This window comes from Anomaloglossus baeobatrachus, chromosome 1 (genome assembly GCF_048569485.1).
Source record: "Anomaloglossus baeobatrachus isolate aAnoBae1 chromosome 1, aAnoBae1.hap1, whole genome shotgun sequence".
NCBI classification, from domain to species: Eukaryota; Metazoa; Chordata; class Amphibia; order Anura; family Aromobatidae; genus Anomaloglossus; species Anomaloglossus baeobatrachus.
Window position 1 is genome coordinate 62,898,225 of NC_134353.1, and position 20,552 is coordinate 62,918,776.

General features: G+C 53.3%; 1 protein-coding gene across 1 annotated transcript in view; it reads left to right on the forward strand.

Annotated features, from left to right (window-relative positions):
• Nucleotides 1–20,552, forward strand: part of NSD2 (nuclear receptor binding SET domain protein 2) — a 235,518-nt gene that overhangs the window by 159,059 nt on the left and 55,907 nt on the right. Inside the window, exons 15-18 of the mRNA XM_075346808.1 lie at nt 4,700–4,856; nt 6,945–7,150; nt 9,801–9,904; nt 10,209–10,478. Coding sequence (XP_075202923.1) covers nt 4,700–4,856; nt 6,945–7,150; nt 9,801–9,904; nt 10,209–10,478 — 737 coding nt within the window. The remainder of the gene's footprint in view (nt 1–4,699; nt 4,857–6,944; nt 7,151–9,800; nt 9,905–10,208; nt 10,479–20,552) is intronic.

Genomic DNA, 20,552 nt, shown 5'->3' on the forward strand with positions numbered 1-20,552 from the left:
TTATCCCCAGGGACTGGGAACCCTGCGTCTCAGCAAGCTAAGTACCTGAGACATTTATATATGGGGGTCCCTTGTACTTTATTGTTGTGGGAGAGTGTGCTGAGTGATTTTTATGACATTTCCGGCGGGTTCTCTGGCTGTCGCCTGAGAACCGCGCCGATGGTGCCTGCGCGCCGGCCGCACCGCTCAAATTTAGGCCCCGGCTTCGCCGGAGGCCTACTTTCGGTTTCACTGCCCTCGCATGTCATTCATGCAGAGGGACAGCGCGGCTCCGCCCAGCGGCCGTTCTACAAAGGGGAGAGACACTCCTCACTGAGTACATGTCTCCTCCCCTGTGAATCTCTTTGGCCCTCCAGATCCCGCTCTCAGAGTGAGTCCCGCCCCCTCTCTTCACTCCGGTGGCCATTTTCTCAGCGTTTTTCCCTGCGATCACCACTGGTCTGCAGCATCCCTGCTGAGGTGCTTGGGAGTCCGGGCTTCGGGATCTGGAGGGCACACAAACCGCTCCAGCGGTCTGGTAAGCCACAACCTCTGGTTGTGGACCTTCTGTATATACTCTCTGGGGGTCATTCTGGCAGAGCCCTCACTCCAGCAGCATGTCTCACACGAGGAGCAAGGCTCCAAAGCTGTTTTCAGTATGCACTGCATGTAGGCTCCTACTGCCGGAACCGAGCACCTATCCACATTGTGATGCCTGCTCTAACCTGACGATGCCTCAGCCTGAAATCGCACCCCCAGGGGTCTCTGAGACTGCTCCGGCTCCTGTGGCTGAACCCCCGGCTTGGGTAGAATCCTTAACCAGGTCTATCTCCCAGTCTTTTGCCGACTCCATGGGACATCTGTCCAGGACTCTGCTGAGCATGCATCAGCCCCCGTCGCAGGGTGCCTCTGCTGCTAGGTCTCTCTCAGGACCGGAGCTCACAGAGGATTCATCATCTGGTCCCAGACCCCGTCCTTCTAAAAAGAGACGCAGGGCTCCCTCTCCTTCGTCCCGCGGCTCGGTTTCAGAAGCTGACTCGCAGGATGAGGAGGATGCCTTTACTGGGGGCTCGGAGACTACCTCCATGTGCCCCATTGATCTGTCCGAAAGTGACTCGGATGTTAGTGAGTTGATTGCGTCCATTAATTCTGTACTGGATCTCAATCCGCCAGTATCAGAAGAACAACTTTCTCTGGCAGAAAAGCACCAGTTTACCTCGCCTAAGAGGACTAAGAGTGTGTTCTTTAACCACTCCAGTTTTCAGGCCGCTGTGACCAAGCCCAGGGCCTGCCCTGACAAACGCTTCCCAAAGCGTGGTTCTGATGACCGTTTTCCCTTTCCACCTGAGGTGGTCAAGGAGTGGGCTCATTCACCAAAGGTAGACCCCCCGGTGTCTAGACTCTCAGCCCGGATCGTTGTATCAGTGGCTGATGGCACCTCGCTTAAGGATTCCACAGACCGCCAGGTTGACCTTCTGGCCAAATCTGTATTTGAGGCGGCAGGGGCCTCGTTCTCCCCGTCTTTTGCAGCAGTGTGGGCTCTCAAAGCCATCTCTGCTTCTCTGGAGGAGATGCATTCCCTCACTAAGGAATCTATGCCTCAGATGGTTGCCTTAACTTCCCAAGCTTCGGCTTTTTCATCCTATGCCATGTCTGCCATGCTGGAGGCTTCTCACCGCACTGCGGTGGCTTCGGCTAATTCCCTCACTATCCGCAGGATCTTGTGGCTTCGAGAGTGGAGGGCAGATGCTTCTTCTAAGAAGTACCTTGCGGGGCTCCCTTTTGCTGGCTCCCGGCTGTTCGGAGAACAGCTGGATGAAATTATTAAGGAAGCTACTGGCGGGAAGAGTACTTCCATGCCACAAACCAAAACCAGGAAACCTGTCCAGGGTAGGAATCAGTCGAGGTTTCGTTCCTTTCGTTCCTCCAACTGGTCGTCTTCTAAGCCCTTGGCCTTGTCCACTAACACTGCCAAGGACCAAAAATCCAGCTGGCGCACAAAAGCGCGTCCACAGAAGACCGCAGGTGCTGCTGCCACTAAGGCAGCCTCCTCTTGACTATCTGTCCGCGCCAGCAACGTCATTAGTCGGTGGCAGGCTCTCCCACTTTGGCGACGTGTGGTTTCAACACGTCTCCGATCAGTGGGTGCGGGATATCCTCTCCCACGGCTACAGGATAGAATTCTCTCCCAGCCCGCCAAACAGATTTTTTCTGTCAACTCCCCCCTGTCCAAGGCCGCCGCCTTCTCTCAGGCCGTGGCATCCCTGCAGGCCAACGGATTAATTGTACCGGTTCCTGCCCGTGAACGGTTCAGAGGTTTCTACTCAAATCTCTTCCTAGTCCGCAAAAAGGACGGTTCCTTCCGGCCCATCCTGGATCTCAAGCTTCTCAACAAGCATGTTCAGGTGCGGCATTTTCGCATGGAGTCTCTGCGGTCAGTCATTGCATCAATGACCCAAGGGGATTTCCTGGCATCCATTGACATCAGAGATGCCTATCTGCATGTGCCAATTGCAGTTTCACACCAGCGTTGGCTAAGTTTTGCAATCGGAGAGGAACATTTCCAATTCGTGGCTCTCCCCTTCGGGTTAGCCACGGCCCCTCGAGTATTCACCAAGGTCATGGCAGCAGTGGTTTCGGTTCTGCACCTACAGGGGTTGGCAGTGATTCCTTACCTGGACGACCTTCTCTCACCGCTGCGCTTAGGCGGTGCACCTCTCAAGCTTTTCAAAGCACACTCGACCAGAGCTGTCGGTGCCTCTTTGGCTTTTAGGCACCAGGCTACGGCTCAACAAGTCTGTCAGGCTGCCACTTGGACTAGCCTGCATACCTTTTCAAAGCACTACCAAGTGCATGCTCATGCTTCGGCAGATGCGAGCTTGGGCAGACGCATCCTTCAGGCGGCTGTCGCCCACTTGTGAAGTTAGGCTCTGCCTACTTCTCAGTTTTTCTGTTTATTCCCACCCATGGACTGCTTTGAGACGTCCCAATGTCTGGGTCTCCCATAGGAACGATAAAGAAAAAGAGAATTTTGTTTACTTACCGTAAATTCTTTTTCTTATAGTTCCGTATTGGGAGACCCAGCACCCTCCCTGTTGGCAGTTTCTTGTTCCGCGTGTTATCACCGGCTGTTGTCGTAGACAGAGACTCCGGTTGTTCCGGTTCTTGCTCTGTTTTTACTTGTGGGTGGCTATTCTCCTTCAGCTTGTGCACTAAACTGGCTAGATCTGGTTCTCCAGGGGGTGTATATGCTCAGAGGGAGGAGCTACACTTTTGAGTGTAGTACTTTGTGTGTCCTCCGGAGGCAGAAGCTATACACCCAATGTCTGGGTCTCCCAATACGGAACTATAAGAAAAAGAATTTACGGTAAGTAAACAAAATTCTCTTTTTTTTCCCGGAGCAAAAAACGTGCCAGTGAACGTTCCATCCGGCCGCGGCATCGGCTAAATCTGCCGCATGCGGCAAAAAACTGACCGAACGCAAGCCCATGCGGCACAATACGGCACTAATGTAAGTCTATGCAAAAAAAAAAAAACGCAACCGGCGGCAAAAATAACGGTTGTGGTTTTTCTGCAGAGCGCCGTATTTTGCCGCAGAGCAAAAACCGGATGTGTGAAAGTAGCCTTATGAGGTTGTCCACTTCTCTGACATTGATAGTTACCTTTAGGATAGGTCATCACTGTTTCATCGGCCGGGGTCTGACACCTCCACCGATCAGCTCTTCTCGGCAGAAGGCGGCCAAAAATGCTTAGTTCTGGAGCTGCTTTTCTGATGGCGGCCGGGTACTGCACATCCACCTACCATTCAAATCAATGGGAAATAGAGGCCAGGTACTGCATATCCATCAGAGGATGGAGCCGCTCCGGAAATGAGCGTTTCTTGCTGCTGACACCGAGAAAAGGTGATCGGTGGAGGTGCTGGGTGTTGGACCCCGGCCGATCAGATGTTAATGACCTATTCTTAGCTTAGGCCATCAATGTAAAAGTAGTGGACAACCCCATTAATACTCTAAGGTGTTGTCTCATCTCCTTAAATAAGAAAAAAAGGTAAATTGGTATTTAATATCTTTTCAGTTGTCAACTACAGAGAGATTTTATTTATTTTTTTTGTGTACTGCTCATTGCTTAGCTCTGTCAGAAGTGGCCGGTCTCCTAGGCAAAGGAGTGCAGCGCTTTCAAGCTGTTTGCTGTAGAGCTTGTGAGCGCAGCATTGAAGGTGTCCAAATTGCTAGATGATCCCAGGTTCCTTACCCTTTGTGGAGGCAAAGCTGCCACTGCTAGTAGCACGAGGGAGCGCACAATTCGGGCCAGCGGCTCAGTTATGCCTTTTGTCTGAACTCTGCTAGCAGAGGAAGGGGAGCGTTGTGCTCCTGAAGATGGGATAAAAGAGGGATGCACGTATTAAATATATTAAGACCTCCTAAATTTATAGCCGATCTCCCTATGCAATAATGGGGGAAATAATCACACCTCCGGATTGAATTCTTTGCCTCCTTGGTTGCCATCTAATGGGTTTTCAAAGTGAGAATGCTGCATGAGACTTTTGAGATCGGATGAGAAGACCTGACGGCTATTGCATGTTATAGCGCAAAGTAACTGTAATGATGGGTGTATTATAGCATTAACGTATGCAGAAAGTCCAATACTTCTGCATTGCAGCTGTGGATGTGTTGTGCTCTGTTGTGTCTAATACCCTTTGTTTCTGGTCCTTGCCTCTTAGGTGGGAGTCTGCTGTGCTGCGAGTCCTGTCCTGCTGCTTTTCATCCTGACTGCTTGAATATTGAAATGCCAGACGGCACTTGGTTTTGCAATGACTGCCAAGTGGGGAAGAAGCCACGATTTCAGGACATCATTTGGGTGAAGCTTGGCAACTACAGGTACGAGGGCTATAGAAGCAACTCCTCAAATAGAGGGTATTCATGGTATCAATGAGCCGATGCCATAAAACATGATCAATACTCAGACAGTACTGTCCAAACAAAACCAGTAATAAGTCATAGTACTGTCATTGGGGGGGTCTTTAGTGAAGACCCCACATTTATTGCACAAACCAGAGGGCCTCTCAGAGTAATTCTCAAGATGATTGCCACCACCATGGTCAGCACCTATAGGACTTTTTCGTGTAACTTCATAGTGGCGGTATGTTCTTGTCCCCATTATCCTAGACTGACCCTCAGGTCTTGTGGCCTGAACAACTCAGAATTTTATATGGTCGGGAAAAGGATTGCAACTGTGAAGGCCTAGGCTATGAATAGTTTATCCAGTGTAATATAATAAGATAATTTGTCCTGTGAATGCTTTATGTATTATGTACTCCATATATACCTAATTGAAATATTAACGGAATGTATAACCGAAACAAATTATGCTTAGGGCTAAGAAGAATAAGTTTTAGTTCACGAATAAGTAACTAACATTCATGAATAGAAGAGATACTCATCTGTAGTTTCAAATAAGTAACTGACATTGTTCTATTCATAGACTCTCGTCTATGCCTAGACACACCTGAAATGCTTTACTAAAGAATGTTGCTCAAATAAGGGAATGAATTAAACCCAAGCTAATTGGCTGGGACAATGCAGAAAAACTGTATAAGGCCTCTTTCACACGTACGTGTTTGGTCCGTGTCCTCACGTACCAGAGACACATACACATGTAGACCTATGTCTTCCTATGGTGTCGGACACACATATATATTTTCGCACGGAGTGTGTGTCCGTGTGTTTCTCACGCCGACATGTCTGTTTTATCTCCGGCATCACGGGTGTCACACGGAACGCCATCGGGTCACACGTAACACGGATGTGTTCCGTGTGACACGCACCGGAGACAAGACGTGTCTTCGAGAGGAAAAAAAAAAAACCTTACTCGCCTTCTCCAGCCCTGCAGTCTCTGTCGCTGCTGTCACTTGCTTCCGACCGCCGCTCATTATGCTAATTGAATATTCACTTCACTGCGGCCGGAAGCAGCAGCAGCGGGGAGTCTGCAAGACCGGAGACCGAAGATCAGCACCACGGACAGCGACGCCAGGGACAGGTGAGTAGAAAGTTCCCGTTCTCCGTGTGTTATCACGGAGAACACATGTAGGCCTTGCACACTGAGGGCAAAACGCACCTTTGACACATCCGTGAAACACGTGCGTGATTTTCACTTACGTGTAAAAGAGGCCTAAAAATTTGATGCTTTGAATACAAGGGTCAGAAGAGCACTGTGCTTCTCCCAAATAGAGAGATGTCTCTGTGTGGTAATTTCACCTGATTCATATACATCTGCGCAGTTCTGATTCGGAATCCTCCTCTGGGACCCTGAGAGACCCGGAGGTCTCCCCCAACACAGCCATAATACAGATGAGAAAATACGGTTCAGGTGGATGGGCGGTTTTCCAACAAGCTGCTGCTCCGGTGTCTTCATCGGTTTACTTCATTATTTAAGCACTCTTGATTATAGGGATGTATTGGGCTGGATCACAAATCCATGCATCACAGATGCACAGACCCGGCAGCATGTCCCCTGACCTCTACTTGATAGCCTCGTGTACTTATGACTGAGGCTGTAGCGTTCAGATCCGGAGTCCTGAGGCCGGTCCGTAACAAATAGTAGCGAGAATGTGGCCTTAGGCTGTTATCACACACGCACTTTTTTTGACCCAAATGGGAGTAACACTAGAAGTCCCAGAAATTTCGAGCTCCATAGGGTTCCAGTGGTAGAAATGTTAAATGACCCCTCTCTGGGATTTGTAGTGTTAAGTGAGAAATTCTATTTTATATATTAAATCAGCTTTTGGGTGTAGCACAGGGGGGAAAAAACATCAAAAATGCACAAAAAAAACATAATCGCCAAAGGTTGGAATCAGACGGAAGTAATTCTCCATTTTGTAACTATTTTAGTTTCTGCAGCTCCTCTCAATGATTAAGCATTGTGTACATGCTTGTGCTTTCACTTTTTTTTTTTCTTCTTTCCTATAGATGGTGGCCCGCAGAAGTCTGTCACCCAAAAAACATCCCTCCAAACATCCAAAAAATGAAACACGAAATTGGGGAGTTCCCGGTGTACTTCTTTGGCTCCAAAGACTATTACTGGACACACCACGCGCGAGTGTTTCCGTACATGGAGGGCGATCGTGGCACTAAACATCACGGCGTTAAAAGCATCGGAAAAGTCTTTAAAAACGGTGAGGTTAGAAAAGCGGCCGAATCTAGGGCCTTATGATCAGGTACACTCATGTTAGTGGTGAATGCCTCCAATTGCTTCCATAGCATCAATGGGTCTCATTTAGAAAAACTGTACAGGGCCATATTTATTTTCCATAGCCGGTAAGCACAGACTGTTGGGGGATGTCTCATTAGTTAGTGACCTATTTCTGGTAGTCACAACCCCCTATTTTAAAATATGTCCACCGGGGCAGTCATCTGATCAGCTCCTGCTTCTTTGGGGGCTGCTTGCATCTCCTGCTTCTTTGGGGGCTGCTTGCATCTCCTGCTTCTTTGGGGGCTGCTTGCATCTCCTGCTTCTTTGGGGGCTGCTTTGCGGCTCCTGCTTCTTTGGGGGCTGCTTTGCGGCTCCTGCTTCTTTGGGGGCTGCTTTGCGGCTCCTGCTTCTTTGGGGGCTGCTTTGCGGCTCCTGCTTCTTTGGGGGCTGCTTTGCGGCTCCTGCTTCTTTGGGGGCTGCTTTGCGGCTCCTGCTTCTTTGGGGGCTGCTTTGCGGCTCCTGCTTCTTTGGGGGCTGCTTTGCGGCTCCTGCTTCTTTGGGGGCTGCTTTGCGGCTCCTGCTTCTTTGGGGGCTGCTTTGCGGCTCCTGCTTCTTTGGGGGCTGCTTTGCGGCTCCTGCTTCTTTGAGGGCTGCTTTGCGGCTCCTGCTTCTTTGGGGGCTGCTTTGCGGCTCCTGCTTCTTTGGGGGCTGCTTTGCGGCTCCTGCTTCTTTGGGGGCTGCTTTGCGGCTCCTGCTTCTTTGGGGGCTGCTTTGCGGCTCCTGCTTCTTTGGGGGCTGCTTTGCGGCTCCTGCTTCTTTGGGGGCTGCTTTGCGGCTCCTGCTTCTTTGGGGGCTGCTTTGCGGCTCCTGCTTCTTTGGGGGCTGCTTTGCGGCTCCTGCTTCTTTGGGGGCTGCTTTGCGGCTCCTGCTTCTTTGGGGGCTGCTTTGCGGCTCCTGCTTCTTTGGGGGCTGCTTTGCGGCTCCTGCTTCTTTGGGGGCTGCTTTGCGGCTCCTGCTTCTTTGGGGGCTGCTTTGCGGCTCCTGCTTCTTTGGGGGCTGCTTTGCGGCTCCTGCTTCTTTGGGGGCTGCTTTGCGGCTCCTGCTTCTTTGGGGGCTGCTTTGCGGCTCCTGCTTCTTTGGGGGCTGCTTTGCGGCTCCTGCTTCTTTGGGGGCTGCTTTGCGGCTCCTGCTTCTTTGGGGGCTGCTTTGCGGCTCCTGCTTCTTTGGGGGCTGCTTTGCGGCTCCTGCTTCTTTGGGGGCTGCTTTGCGGCTCCTGCTTCTTTGGGGGCTGCTTTGCGGCTCCTGCTTCTTTGGGGGCTGCTTTGCGGCTCCTGCTTCTTTGGGGGCTGCTTTGCGGCTCCTGCTTCTTTGGGGGCTGCTTTGCGGCTCCTGCTTCTTTGGGGGCTGCTTTGCGGCTCCTGCTTCTTTGGGGGCTGCTTTGCGGCTCCTGCTTCTTTGGGGGCTGCTTTGCGGCTCCTGCTTCTTTGGGGGCTGCTTTGCGGCTCCTGCTTCTTTGGGGGCTGCTTTGCGGCTCCTGGTTTTTTGGGGGCTGCTTTGCGGCTCCTGGTTTTTTGGGGGCTGCTTTGCGGCTCCTGGTTTTTTGGGGGCTGCTTTGCGGCTCCTGGTTTTTTGGGGGCTGCTTTGCGGCTCCTGGTTTTTTGGGGGCTGCTTTGCGGCTCCTGGTTTTTTGGGGGCTGCTTTGCGGCTCCTGGTTTTTTGGGGGCTGCTTTGCGGCTCCTGGTTTTTTGGGGGCTGCTTTGCGGCTCCTGGTTTTTTGGGGGCTGCTTTGCGGCTCCTGGTTTTTTGGGGGCTGCTTTGCGGCTCCTGGTTTTTTGGGGGCTGCTTTGCGGCTCCTGGTTTTTTGGGGGCTGCTTTGCGGCTCCTTGTTTTTTGGGGGCTGCTTTGCGGATCCTGGTTTTTTGGGGGCTGCTTTGCGGCTCCTGGTTTTTTGGGGGCTGCTTTGCGGCTCCTGGTTTTTTGGGGGCTGCTTTGCGGCTCCTGGTTTTTTGGGGGCTGCTTTGCGGGCCTTGCTTCTTTGGCGGCTGTTCGCGGGCCCTGCTTCTTTGGCGGCTGTTCGCGGGCCCTGCTTCTTTGGCGGCGGTTCGCGGGCCCTGCTTCTTTGGCGGCGGGCTCCTGCTTCTTTGGCGGCGGGCTCCTGCTTCTTTGGCGGCGGGCTCCTGCTTCTTTGGCGGCGGGCTCCTGCTTCTTTGGCGGCGGCTCGCGGGCCCTGCTTCTTTGGGGGCGGCTCTTGCTTGTTTGGGGGCGGCTTGCGGGCCTTGCTGCTTTGAAATCCCCAATCTTCAGTGACGCTGCGTTCGTCCGATGCTGCAGAAGTAAAGTGATTTCTTACAACATAAATGGAACCGTGCACCGTGCATAGACGAGCAGGAGGCTGGGGAGCTGTTCATCTAATAGGTAATTTTTAATTCCACGCTCCCATTAAACTAGCTCAGTAGCCCTTTTCTTAAGACCATCATTTGGTTGTTGCATCAGTCGTTGATGTGGACGTTTTTGACACAGGCTTAATGTCATTCTTGTTGGATATTGAGAATCTTTTTTTTTTTTTTTTTAGTTTTCTTATTTAAAAAAATGTATGCTGACAAAAATTAACTTTTTTTTTTCCTCTCTCAAAGCCTTACAAGAAGCCGAGGATCGCTTTATTGAGATCCAGCAGCAACGAAAGGCAAAAGAATCTCAGGAAAATGAAAAAAAGCCGCCTCCTTATAAGCACATAAAGGTATGTTATACTGTTGCAGGAAATTTCTGCTTGGGTCAGCGGCTGTGTTGCAAAGCCTCGTTTTTTCCCAATGGGGAGACCCATGTGCCTTGTATAAATGGAGTCCTAGTGAGCGTGCAGGGCCACCACTCCATCCATTATCTGCAGGAATGGTGGTCACACTTATGCATGACCACTGCCATAGAAGTGAATGGGGCAGTGGTCGTGCATACTCAAGTCCCCGTTTTCAGGATCTGAGGGGCTTGGTGGTCGAACCCCCGACAATCATGTATTCGTGAATAGGTGATTTTTTTTTTTCCTCTAGGTGAATAAGCCTTATGGGAGAGTCCAAGTTTACACCGCTGATATCTTTGAAATACCCAAGTGCAATTGTAAGCCGACCAGCCACAAACCCTGTGGACTTGACTCCGAATGCCTGAATCGTATGCTGATGTACGAATGCCACCCGCAAGTGTGCCCCGCTGGAGATAGATGCCAGAACCAGAGTTTCACCAAACGTCTATATCCGGAGACCAAAATCATCAAAACCGAGGGCAAAGGATGGGGTCTCATCGCTACGAGAGACATAAAAAAGGTAATCGGCCGCAACATCCAACTTAAAGATGGTGGACATCTTTGACATAAGGGAAATGATTTCATCTGTTAGTGATTAGAGTTGAGCGGATTGGTAATAATCCGGGTCGGGTTGTCACAGAAGTCCGGATCTGATCCGGAATCCAGAGAGAGAGATCGAGAGAGATGGGGAGAGAGAGAGAGATGGGGAGAGAGAGAGAGATGGGGAGAGAGAGAGAGATGGGGAGAGAGAGAGAGATGGGGAGAGAGAGAGAGATGGGGAGAGAGAGAGAGATGGGGAGAGAGAGAGAGATGGGGAGAGAGAGAGAGATGGGGAGAGAGAGAGAGATGGGGAGAGAGAGAGAGATGGGGAGAGAGAGAGAGATGGGGAGATAGAGAGAGATGGGGAGAGAGAGAGAGATGGGGAGAGAGAGAGAGATGGGGAGAGAGAGAGAGATGGGGAGAGAGAGAGAGATGGGGAGAGAGAGAGATGGGGAGAGAGAGAGAGATGGGGAGAGAGATGGGGAGAGAGAGAGAGATGGGGGGAGAGAGAGAGATGGGGGGAGAGAGAGAGATGGGGGGAGAGAGAGAGATGGGGGGAGAGAGAGAGATGGGGGGAGAGAGAGATGGGGGGAGAGAGAGATGTCATAAGCTGAGGGGAACCTAAGACCCCTAAATGGACTGTCAGAGCCCAAATTGTGCCCCCCAACTCCCCATAACCCTGATCCCCTCCCACCACACTTACTGTATTTCTCTTGCTTTGGCAACACTAATTGTATTTTGGTCCTGCCAATAAAGCATATTTGAATTTGAGAGAGAGATGGGGGGAGAGAGAGATGGGGGGAGAGAGAGATGGGGGGAGAGAGAGATGGGGGGAGAGAGAGATGGGGGGAGAGAGAGATGGGGGGAGAGAGAGATGGGGGGAGAGAGAGATGGGGGGAGAGAGAGATGGGGGGAGAGAGAGATGGGGGGAGAGAGAGATGGGGGGAGAGAGAGATGGGGGGAGAGAGAGATATGGGGGGAGAGAGAGATATGGGGAGAGAGAGATATGGGGGGAGAGAGAGATATGGGGAGAGAGAGAGAGGGGGGGAGAGAGAGAGAGGGGGGGAGAGAGAGAGAGGGGGGGAGAGAGAGAGAGGGGGGGAGAGAGGGGGGGGGGAGAGAGGGGGGGGGGGAGAGAGGGGGGGGGAGAGAGGGGGGGGGGGAGAGAGAGAGAGGGGGGGAGAGAGGGGGGGAGAGAGGGGGGGAGAGAGAGAGAGGGGGGGGAGAGAGAGAGAGGGGGGGAGAGAGAGAGAGGGGGGGAGAGAGAGATGGGGAGAGAGATGGGGAGAGAGAGAGAGATGGGGAGAGAGATGGGGAGAGAGAGAGAGATGGGGAGATGGGGAGAGAGAGAGAGATGGGGGGAGAGAGAGAGATGGGGAGAGAGAGAGAGATGGGGAGAGAGAGATGGGGGGAGAGAGAGATGTCATAAGCTGAGGGGAACCTAAGACCCCTAAATGGACTGTCAGAGCCCAAATTGTGCCCCCCAACTCCCCATAACCCTGATCCCCTCCCACCACACTTACTGTATTTCTCTTGCTTTGGCAACACTAATTGTATTTTGGTCCTGCCAATAAAGCATATTTGAATTTGAGAGAGAGATGGGGGGAGAGAGAGATGGGGGGAGAGAGAGATGGGGGGAGAGAGAGATGGGGGGAGAGAGAGATGGGGGGAGAGAGAGATGGGGGGAGAGAGAGATGGGGGGAGAGAGAGATATGGGGGGAGAGAGAGATATGGGGGGAGAGAGAGATATGGGGGGAGAGAGAGATATGGGGAGAGAGAGAGAGGGGGGGAGAGAGAGAGAGGGGGGGAGAGAGAGAGAGGGGGGGAGAGAGAGAGAGGGGGGGAGAGAGAGAGGGGGGGAGAGAGAGAGGGGGGGGGAGAGAGAGAGGGGGGGAGAGAGGGGGGGGGGAGAGAGAGAGGGTGGGAGAGAGAGAGGGGGGGAGAGAGAGAGAGGGGGGGAGAGAGAGAGAGGGGGGGAGAGAGAGAGAGGGGGGGAGAGAGAGAGAGGGGGGGAGAGAGAGAGAGGGAGAGAGAGAGAGAGAGGGAGAGAGAGATGGGGAGAGAGAGATGGGGAGAGAGAGATGGGGAGAGAGAGAGAGATGGGGAGAGAGATGGGGAGAGAGAGAGAGATGGGGAGAGAGAGAGAGATGGGGAGAGAGAGAGAGATGGGGAGATGGGGAGAGAGAGAGAGATGGGGAGAGAGAGAGAGAGATGGGGAGAGAGAGAGAGATGGGGAGAGAGAGAGATGGGGAGAGAGAGAGAGAGATGGGGAGAGAGAGAGAGAGATGGGGAGAGGGGGAGAGAGAGAGAGAGATGGGGAGAGAGAGAGATGGGGAGAGAGAGAGAGAGATGGGGAGAGAGAGAGAGAGATGGGGAGAGAGAGAGAGGGATGGAGAGAGAGAGAGGGATGGAGAGAGGGGGATGGAGATCGCCGCCCAATATGTCACCACATGTCATAAGCTGAGGGGAACCTAAGACCCCTAAATGGACTTTCAGAGCCCAAATTGTGCCCCCAACTCCCCATAACCCTGATCCCCTCCCACCACACTTACTGTATTTCTTCGGCGCTCCATTGGGAGACCCAGACGATTGGGTGTATAGCTACTGCCTCCGGAGGCCACACAAAGCAATTACACTAAAAAGTGTAAGGCCCCTCCCCTTCTGGCTATACACCCCCAGTGGGATCACTGGCTCACCAGTTTTCGGCTTTGTGCGAAGGAGGTCAGACATCCACGCATAGCTCCACTGTTTAGTCAGCAGTAGCTGCTGACTATGTCGGATGGAAGAAAAGAGGGCCCATACTAGGGCCCCCAGCATGCTCCCTTCTTACCCCACTTGTGGTTTGTAAGGTTGAGGTACCCATTGCGGGTACAGAGGCTGGAGCCCACATGCTGTTTTCCTTCCCCATCCCCCTGAGGGGCTCTGAGGAAGTGGGATCTTACCGGCCCCCAAGCCCTGAGGCCGGGCTCCATCCACAGACCCAGTGAACCTGCTGGATACGGAGCTGGGTACCGTTCAGGGACAAGGCCCTGCAACTTTCAGGTACTCTGTGTCCCCGTACAGACAGGCACGCACACGCCAGACTTGCTGGGTGTGTTAGTGCGCCGGGGACAGTAACGCTGCACGCTGGGGTTTCAGTCACAGCAGCTTAGCTGTGTGACTTCATGTGCTGGGAACTACCGCGCCGGCCACTCTCGGAGCGGCGGCGCGGCTGGGACTTGTAGTGCGCCGGGGACTTAGCGCCGACCGCGCTTTTACGGCGGCGGCGCTTATAAATTTAGTCCCCGGCTTTTGCGGCCTAGCTCCGCTTCGTTCCCGCCCCCTCCCTGTCAATCAGGGAATGGGACAGACGCTGTGCAATCGTCAGCGCCGACGGCTGGAGCCTTATTTACATGCTCCAGCCCTCTCACTAGGCACAGTGGGGCGCAGGTTTCCCGCTTTTGGTCTGAGCACGCCCAGGGCCCGCCCCCCCCTCCACAGGACGCCGGCAGCCATTCCTGCATGCAGTCTGGCTGGAGGACGGACACAGGCTCTGGGAGAGTGTCCAAAAGTGGACCCTCCAATATCCAGGCTTGCAGCTAGATCCATAGTTGCAGTGGAGGATGGGGCTTCTCTTAAAGATGCCAATGACAGACAGATGGACCTTTGGTTGAAATCTGTCTATGAAGCTATTGGCGCGTCGTTTGCTCCAGCATTCGCGGCCGTCTGGGCGCTCCAAGCTATTTCAGCTGGTCTGGCACAGGTGGACTCTTTCTTAAGTCCAGCAGTGCCGCAAGTGGCGTCCTTAACTACGCAAATGACTGCGTTTGCGACCTACGCTATCAATGCGGTACTAGACTCTACGAGCCGTACCTCAATGGCATCCGCCAACTCTGTAGTTTTGCGCAGAGCCTTGTGGTTAAAAGAATGGAAAGCAGATTCTGCTTCTAAAAAATGTTTAACCAGCTTGCCATTATCTGGAGACAGACTGTTTGGTGAGCAATTGGCGGAAATCATTAAACAGTCCAAAGGTAAGGACTCTTCCTTACCCCAGCCCAGATCAAGCAAACCTCAACAGAGGAAGTGGCAGTCAAAGTTTCGGTCCTTTCGAGGCTCGGGCAAGCCCCAATTCTCCTCGTACAAAGGGACTCAGAAGGAGCAAAGGAGCTCTGATTCCTGGCGGACTCACTCACGCCCCAAGAAAGCAGCCGGAGGTACCGCTTCCAAGGCGGCTGCCTCATGACTTTCGGCCGCCTCCCTCCGCATCCTCGGTCGGTGGCAGGCTCTCCCGCTTTTGCGACATTTGGCTGCCACAGGTCAAAGACCGGTGGGTAACAGACATTTTGTCTCACGGGTACAGGATAGAGTTCAGTTCTCGTCCTCCGCCTCGGTTCTTCAGAACTTCCCCACATCCCGACCGAGCAGATGCCCTTCTGCGGGCGGTGCATTCTCTAAGAGCAGAAGGAGTGGTGGTCCCTGTTCCTCTTCGGGAACAAGGACAAGGTTTTTACTCCAATCTCTTTGTGGTGCCAAAAAAGGACGGCTCATTCCGTCCTGTTCTGGACCTAAAACTGCTCAACAAGCATGTGAACGCCAGGCGGTTCCGGATGGAATCCCTCCGCTCAGTCATTGCCTCAATGTCTCAAGGAGATTTCCTAGCATCAATAGACATCAAAGATGCTTATCTCCACGTGCCGATTGCTACAGAGCACCAACGCTTCCTACGCTTTGTGATAGGAGACGACCATCTTCAGTTCGTAGCTCTGCCATTTGGTCTGGCGACAGCCCCACGGGTGTTCACCAAGGTCATGGCGGCAGTGGTAGCAGTCTTGCACTCTCAGGGACACTCTGTGATCCCTTACTTGGACGATCTACTTGTCAAGGCACCCTCTCAGGAGGCATGCCAACTCAGCCTGAATGTTGCACTGGAGACTCTCCAGACGTTCGGGTGGATCATCAACTTCTCAAAGTCAACTCTGTTACCGACCCAATCACTGACGTATCTTGGCATGGAGTTTCATACTCTCTCAGCGATAGTGAAGCTTCCGCTGGACAAGCAGCGGTCACTACAGTCTGGGGTGCAGGCTCTCCTTCAAAGTCAGTCGCACTCCTTAAGACGCCTCATGCACTTCCTCGGGAAGATGGTGGCGGCAATGGAGGCGGTTCCGTTTGCGCAGTTTCATCTGCGCCCACTTCAATGGGACATTCTCCGCCAATGGGACGGGAAGTCAACATCCCTGGACAGGAAAGTCTCCCTTTCCCAGACGGCCAAGGACTCTCTGCAGTGGTGGCTTCTTCCCACCTCATTATCACAGGGAAGATCCTTCCTACCACCGTCCTGGGCGGTGGTCACGACAGACGCGAGTCTGTCAGGGTGGGGAGCAGTTTTTCTCCACCACAGGGCTCAGGGTACGTGGACCCCGCAGGAGTCCACCCTTCAGATCAATGTTCTGGAAATCAGAGCAGTGTATCTTGCCCTACTAGCCTTCCAGCAGTGGCTGGAAGGAAGGCAGATCCGAATTCAGTCGGACAACTCCACAGCGGTGGCATACATCAACCACCAAGGGGGGACACGCAGTCGGCAAGCCTTCCAAGAAGTCCGGCGGATTCTGATGTGGGTGGAAGCCACGGCTTCCACCATATCCGCAGTTCACATCCCCGGCGTAGAAAACTGGGAAGCAGACTTCCTCAGTCGCCAGGGCATGGACGCAGGGGAATGGTCCCTTCACCCGGACGTGTTTCAGGAAATCTGTCGCCGCTGGGGAAGGCCGGACGTCGACCTAATGGCGTCCCGGCACAACAACAAGGTCCCAACCTTCATGGCACGGTCTCGCGATCACAGAGCTCTGGCGGCAGACGCCTTAGTGCAAGACTGGTCGCAGTTCCGGCTCCCTTATGTGTTTCCACCTCTGGCACTCTTGCCCAGAGTGCTACGCAAGATCAGATCCGACTGCAGCCGCGTCATACTCGTCGCCCCAGACTGGCCAAGGAGGGCGTGGTATCCGGATCTGTGGCATCTCACGGTCGGCCAACCATGGGCACTACCAGACCGACCAGACTTGCTGTCCCAAGGGCCGTTTTTCCATCGGAATTCTGCGGCCCTGAACCTGACTGTGTGGCCATTGAGTCCTGGATCCTAGCGTCTTCAGGATTATCCCAAGGGGTCGTTGCCACCATGAGACAGGCTAGGAAGCCTACGTCCGCTAAGATCTACCACAGAACGTGGAGGATATTCTTATCCTGGTGCTCTGCTCAGGGAGTGTCTCCCTGGCCATTTGCATTGCCTACATTTCTTTCTTTCCTGCAATCTGGGTTAGAAAAAGGTTTGTCGCTCGGCTCCCTTAAAGGGCAAGTCTCGGCGCTATCCGTCTTTTTTCAGAAGCGTCTAGCACGACTTTCCAAGGTACGCACGTTCCTGCAGGGGGTTTGTCATATCGTACCCCCGTACAAGCGGCCGTTAGATCCATGGGATCTGAACAGGGTACTAGTTGCCCTCCAGAAGCCGCCCTTCGAGCCTCTGAGGGAGGTTTCACTTTCTAGACTATCACAGAAAGTGGCTTTTCTGGTAGCGATCACATCTCTTCGGAGAGTGTCGGAGCTAGCAGCGCTGTCATCCAAGGCTCCCTTCCTGGTCTTCCACCAGGACAAGGTAGTGCTGCGTCCCATTCAGGAGTTTCTCCCGAAGGTGGTATCCTCTTTTCATCTTAATCAGGATATCTCTTTGCCTTCTTTTCTTCAGCGCTCTATTGGGAGACCCAGACGATTGGGGTATAGCTACTGCCTCCGGAGGCCACACAAAGCACTACACTAAAAAGTGCAAGGCCCCTCCCCTTCTGGCTATACCCCCCCGTGGTATCACGGGTTCTCCAGTTTTCAAGCTTTGTGCGAAGGAGGTCAGACATCCATGCATAGCTCCACAGATTTTAGTCAGCAGTAGCTGCTGACTATTTCGGATGGAAGGAAAGAGGGCCCATATAGGGCCCCCAGCATGCTCCCTTCTCACCCGTTGATGGTGTTGTAAGGTTGAGGTACCTATTGCTGGTACGGAGGCTGGAGCCCACATGCTGCTTTCCTTCCACATCCCCCTGGGGGGCTCTGAGGAAGTGGGATCCTGCCGGCCTCAAAGCTCTGACGCCGGGCTCCATCCACAGACCCATTTGAACCTGCTGGATACGGAGCTGGAGTACCGTTCAGGGACATGGCCCTGCACCATTACAGGTACTCTGTGTCCCCGTACACACAGGCACAGCACACTCCAGACTTGTTGGGTGTGCTAGTGCGCCGGGGACAGTAAAGGGTTACAGTCACTGCAGCTTTGCTGAGTGACTTTGTGTATTGGGAACTACCGCGCCGGACGCTCCGGGAGCGGCGGCGCGGCTGGGACTTGTAGTTCGCCGGGGACTGGGCGCCGACCGCGCTTTTACGGCGGCGGCGCTTATAAATCCAGTCCCCGGCTTCTGCGGCCTAGTGCCGCTTCGTTCCCGCCCCCTCCCTGTCACTCAGGGAAGGGGACAGACGCTGAGCAATCAGCAGCGCCGAGGGCTGGAGCCTTATTTACATGCTCCAGCCCTCTCACTGCACACTGTCGGACGCCGGATTCCCGCTCTGACTTGGGGCACGCCCACGGCCCGCCCCTCCTCACACGAGCTGGGGAAGACGCCGGCAGCCATTACTGCAGTCCGAGCTCGGACTTTCGGCAACCAGGCAGGACGGTGGCGACCATACACCCGCTTATAGGCGGGCGGTAAGCGGCACACATAGTGCTGACCCCAATATATACTGCAGTGTGTACATGTGTATTTTAACTGCATAGGTCGCTATATGCCCGCTTGGAGAGCGACACATCAGCAGCAGGAAAGCAGGTGTGCTAAGGCACAGGCTTTCTAGGCTGCTTGTATTGCACGTACTGAAGTGTTCATTTGTGTTTATGCTTGTATGCTATACACTGCACTGTACAGTCGCTAGTCTTAGCTATATTCTCCTGGAATGGCTAGACTACAGCAGCAGAAAACCAAGGGTGCTGGGGCACAGGTTTTTTTTTCTATGCTGCTTGTATTGCATGGGCTGCAGTGTGCATTTGTACTTGTGCTTGTATGCTATACATTGCACTGTATGGTCACTCTTCTGGGCTATATTCCCCTAGATGACTAGTCTACAGCAGCAGAAGAGCAGAGGTGCCAGGGCACAGGCTTCTATGCTGCTTGTATTGCTTGTGCTGCAGTGTTCATTTGTACTTTATGCTTGTATGCTATACATTGCACTGTACGGTCACCAATCTTGGCTATATACTTCTAGATGGCTAGTCGGCAGCGGCAAAAAAGCAACACAGATTTTCAGTGCTGTTTTTACTACATGGGATGCTGTTCATGACACCGTCCCATTGTGTGCATGCTCCCCTGTAGCACTTCGTCTGCCGGGGTCTCTAGCACTTCGTCTGCCGGGGTCTCTACTAGTCGTGGCCAAAGAAACCACCTGTCATCCCTGTCCAAGGACAGGGACGGAGTTGCAGTTTCGACAGATATATTGTCATAAGATAGAGACTTGCAGTCCAGACAGGCCATGGGCAATCTTCCTGACCAACCTCATTTGGAACGGGGGGGTCCCAGGAGGACTCTCTGTATGATAAGGCAGCTCTCCAGGACTTTGATCCTGACATCGCTATCAATCCGGATACACCGGATGGTAACGCCATACGGAATGATCCTATAGCGTCCATCAATGGAAGGTTGGATCTTTCTCCCTCAGCTCCCCCAGTGGAGGAGTCAGCTTCACAGCAGGAGAAGTCCCTTTTCAGTATCTCAAACGGATATTGAGTATTTTTCTGGCCACGCTGACTTCAGAGAAGCAGTCCAGAAACACCACGCTTACCAGATAAGCGTCTTCTCCAAACGTTTTTAAGATACACGTTATCCCTTTTCCCCTGACGTGGTCAAGCGCTGGACCCAGGGTCCAAAGGTGGATTCTCCAATCTCCAGGCTTGCGTCTAGAGCCATAGTTGCACTGGAGATGGGGCTTCACTTAAAGATGCCATTCACAGACAGATGGACTCTGGTTGAAATCTGTCTAGGAGGCTATCGGCGTGTCGGTTGCTCCGGCATTCACAGCCGTATAGGCAACCTAACCTTTTCAGCTGTTCTTGCGCAGCTGGCCTTAAGCACATGTACATCTGTACCGCAGAGGCGTCCGTAACTCCGCAATGTCTGCACTGCGAATTACCCTATTAATGCTGTCCTAAAAGTACAGTCGAGGTTTCGGTCCTTCCCAAGCTCGGGCAGGTCCCAATTGTCCTCGTGCAAAAGGGCTACAAAACCTCAGACGGGCTCAGATTCCGGCCGGGCTCAATCACGCCCAAGGAAGGCAGCCGGAGGAACCGCTACCAAGGCGGTCTCCTCATGACTCTCAGCTCTCTCTCTCTCTCCGCATCCGCGGTTGATGGCAGACTCCCCCGCCTTTGGCGACATTTAGCTGCCACAGGTCACAGACCGGTGGGTGACGGACATTGTGCTCACGTGCACAGGACAGTGTTCTGTTCTCGTCCTCCGACTCCATTCTTCAGAACGGCCCCACCTCCCCACCGAGCAGATGCCCTGCTGCAGGCGGTGGACGCTCTAAGAGCAGAAGGAGTGGTGATCCCTGTCCCCCCTCAGGAACGAGGGCGAGGGTTTGTACTCCAATCTCTTTGTGGCTCCAAAAAAGGACGGCTCCTTCCGTCCTGTTCTGGACCTAAAACTGCTCAATAAGCATCGCGAACGCCAGGCGGTTCCGGATGGAATCCCTCCGATCCGTCATTACCTCAATGTCTCGAGGAGACTTCCTTGCCTCAACAGACATCAAAGATGCCTATCTCCACGTGCCAATTGCTACGGAGCACCAACGTTTTCTACGTTTTGTGATAGGAGACGACCATCTTCAGTTCGTAGCTCTGCCATTCGGTCTGGCGACAGCCCCACGGGTGTTCACCAAGGTCATGGCAGCAGTGGTAGCAGTCTTGCACTCTCAGGGACACCCGGTGATCCCTTACTTGGACGATCTACTCGTCAAAGCACCCTCCCTCGAGGCATGACAACGCAGCCTG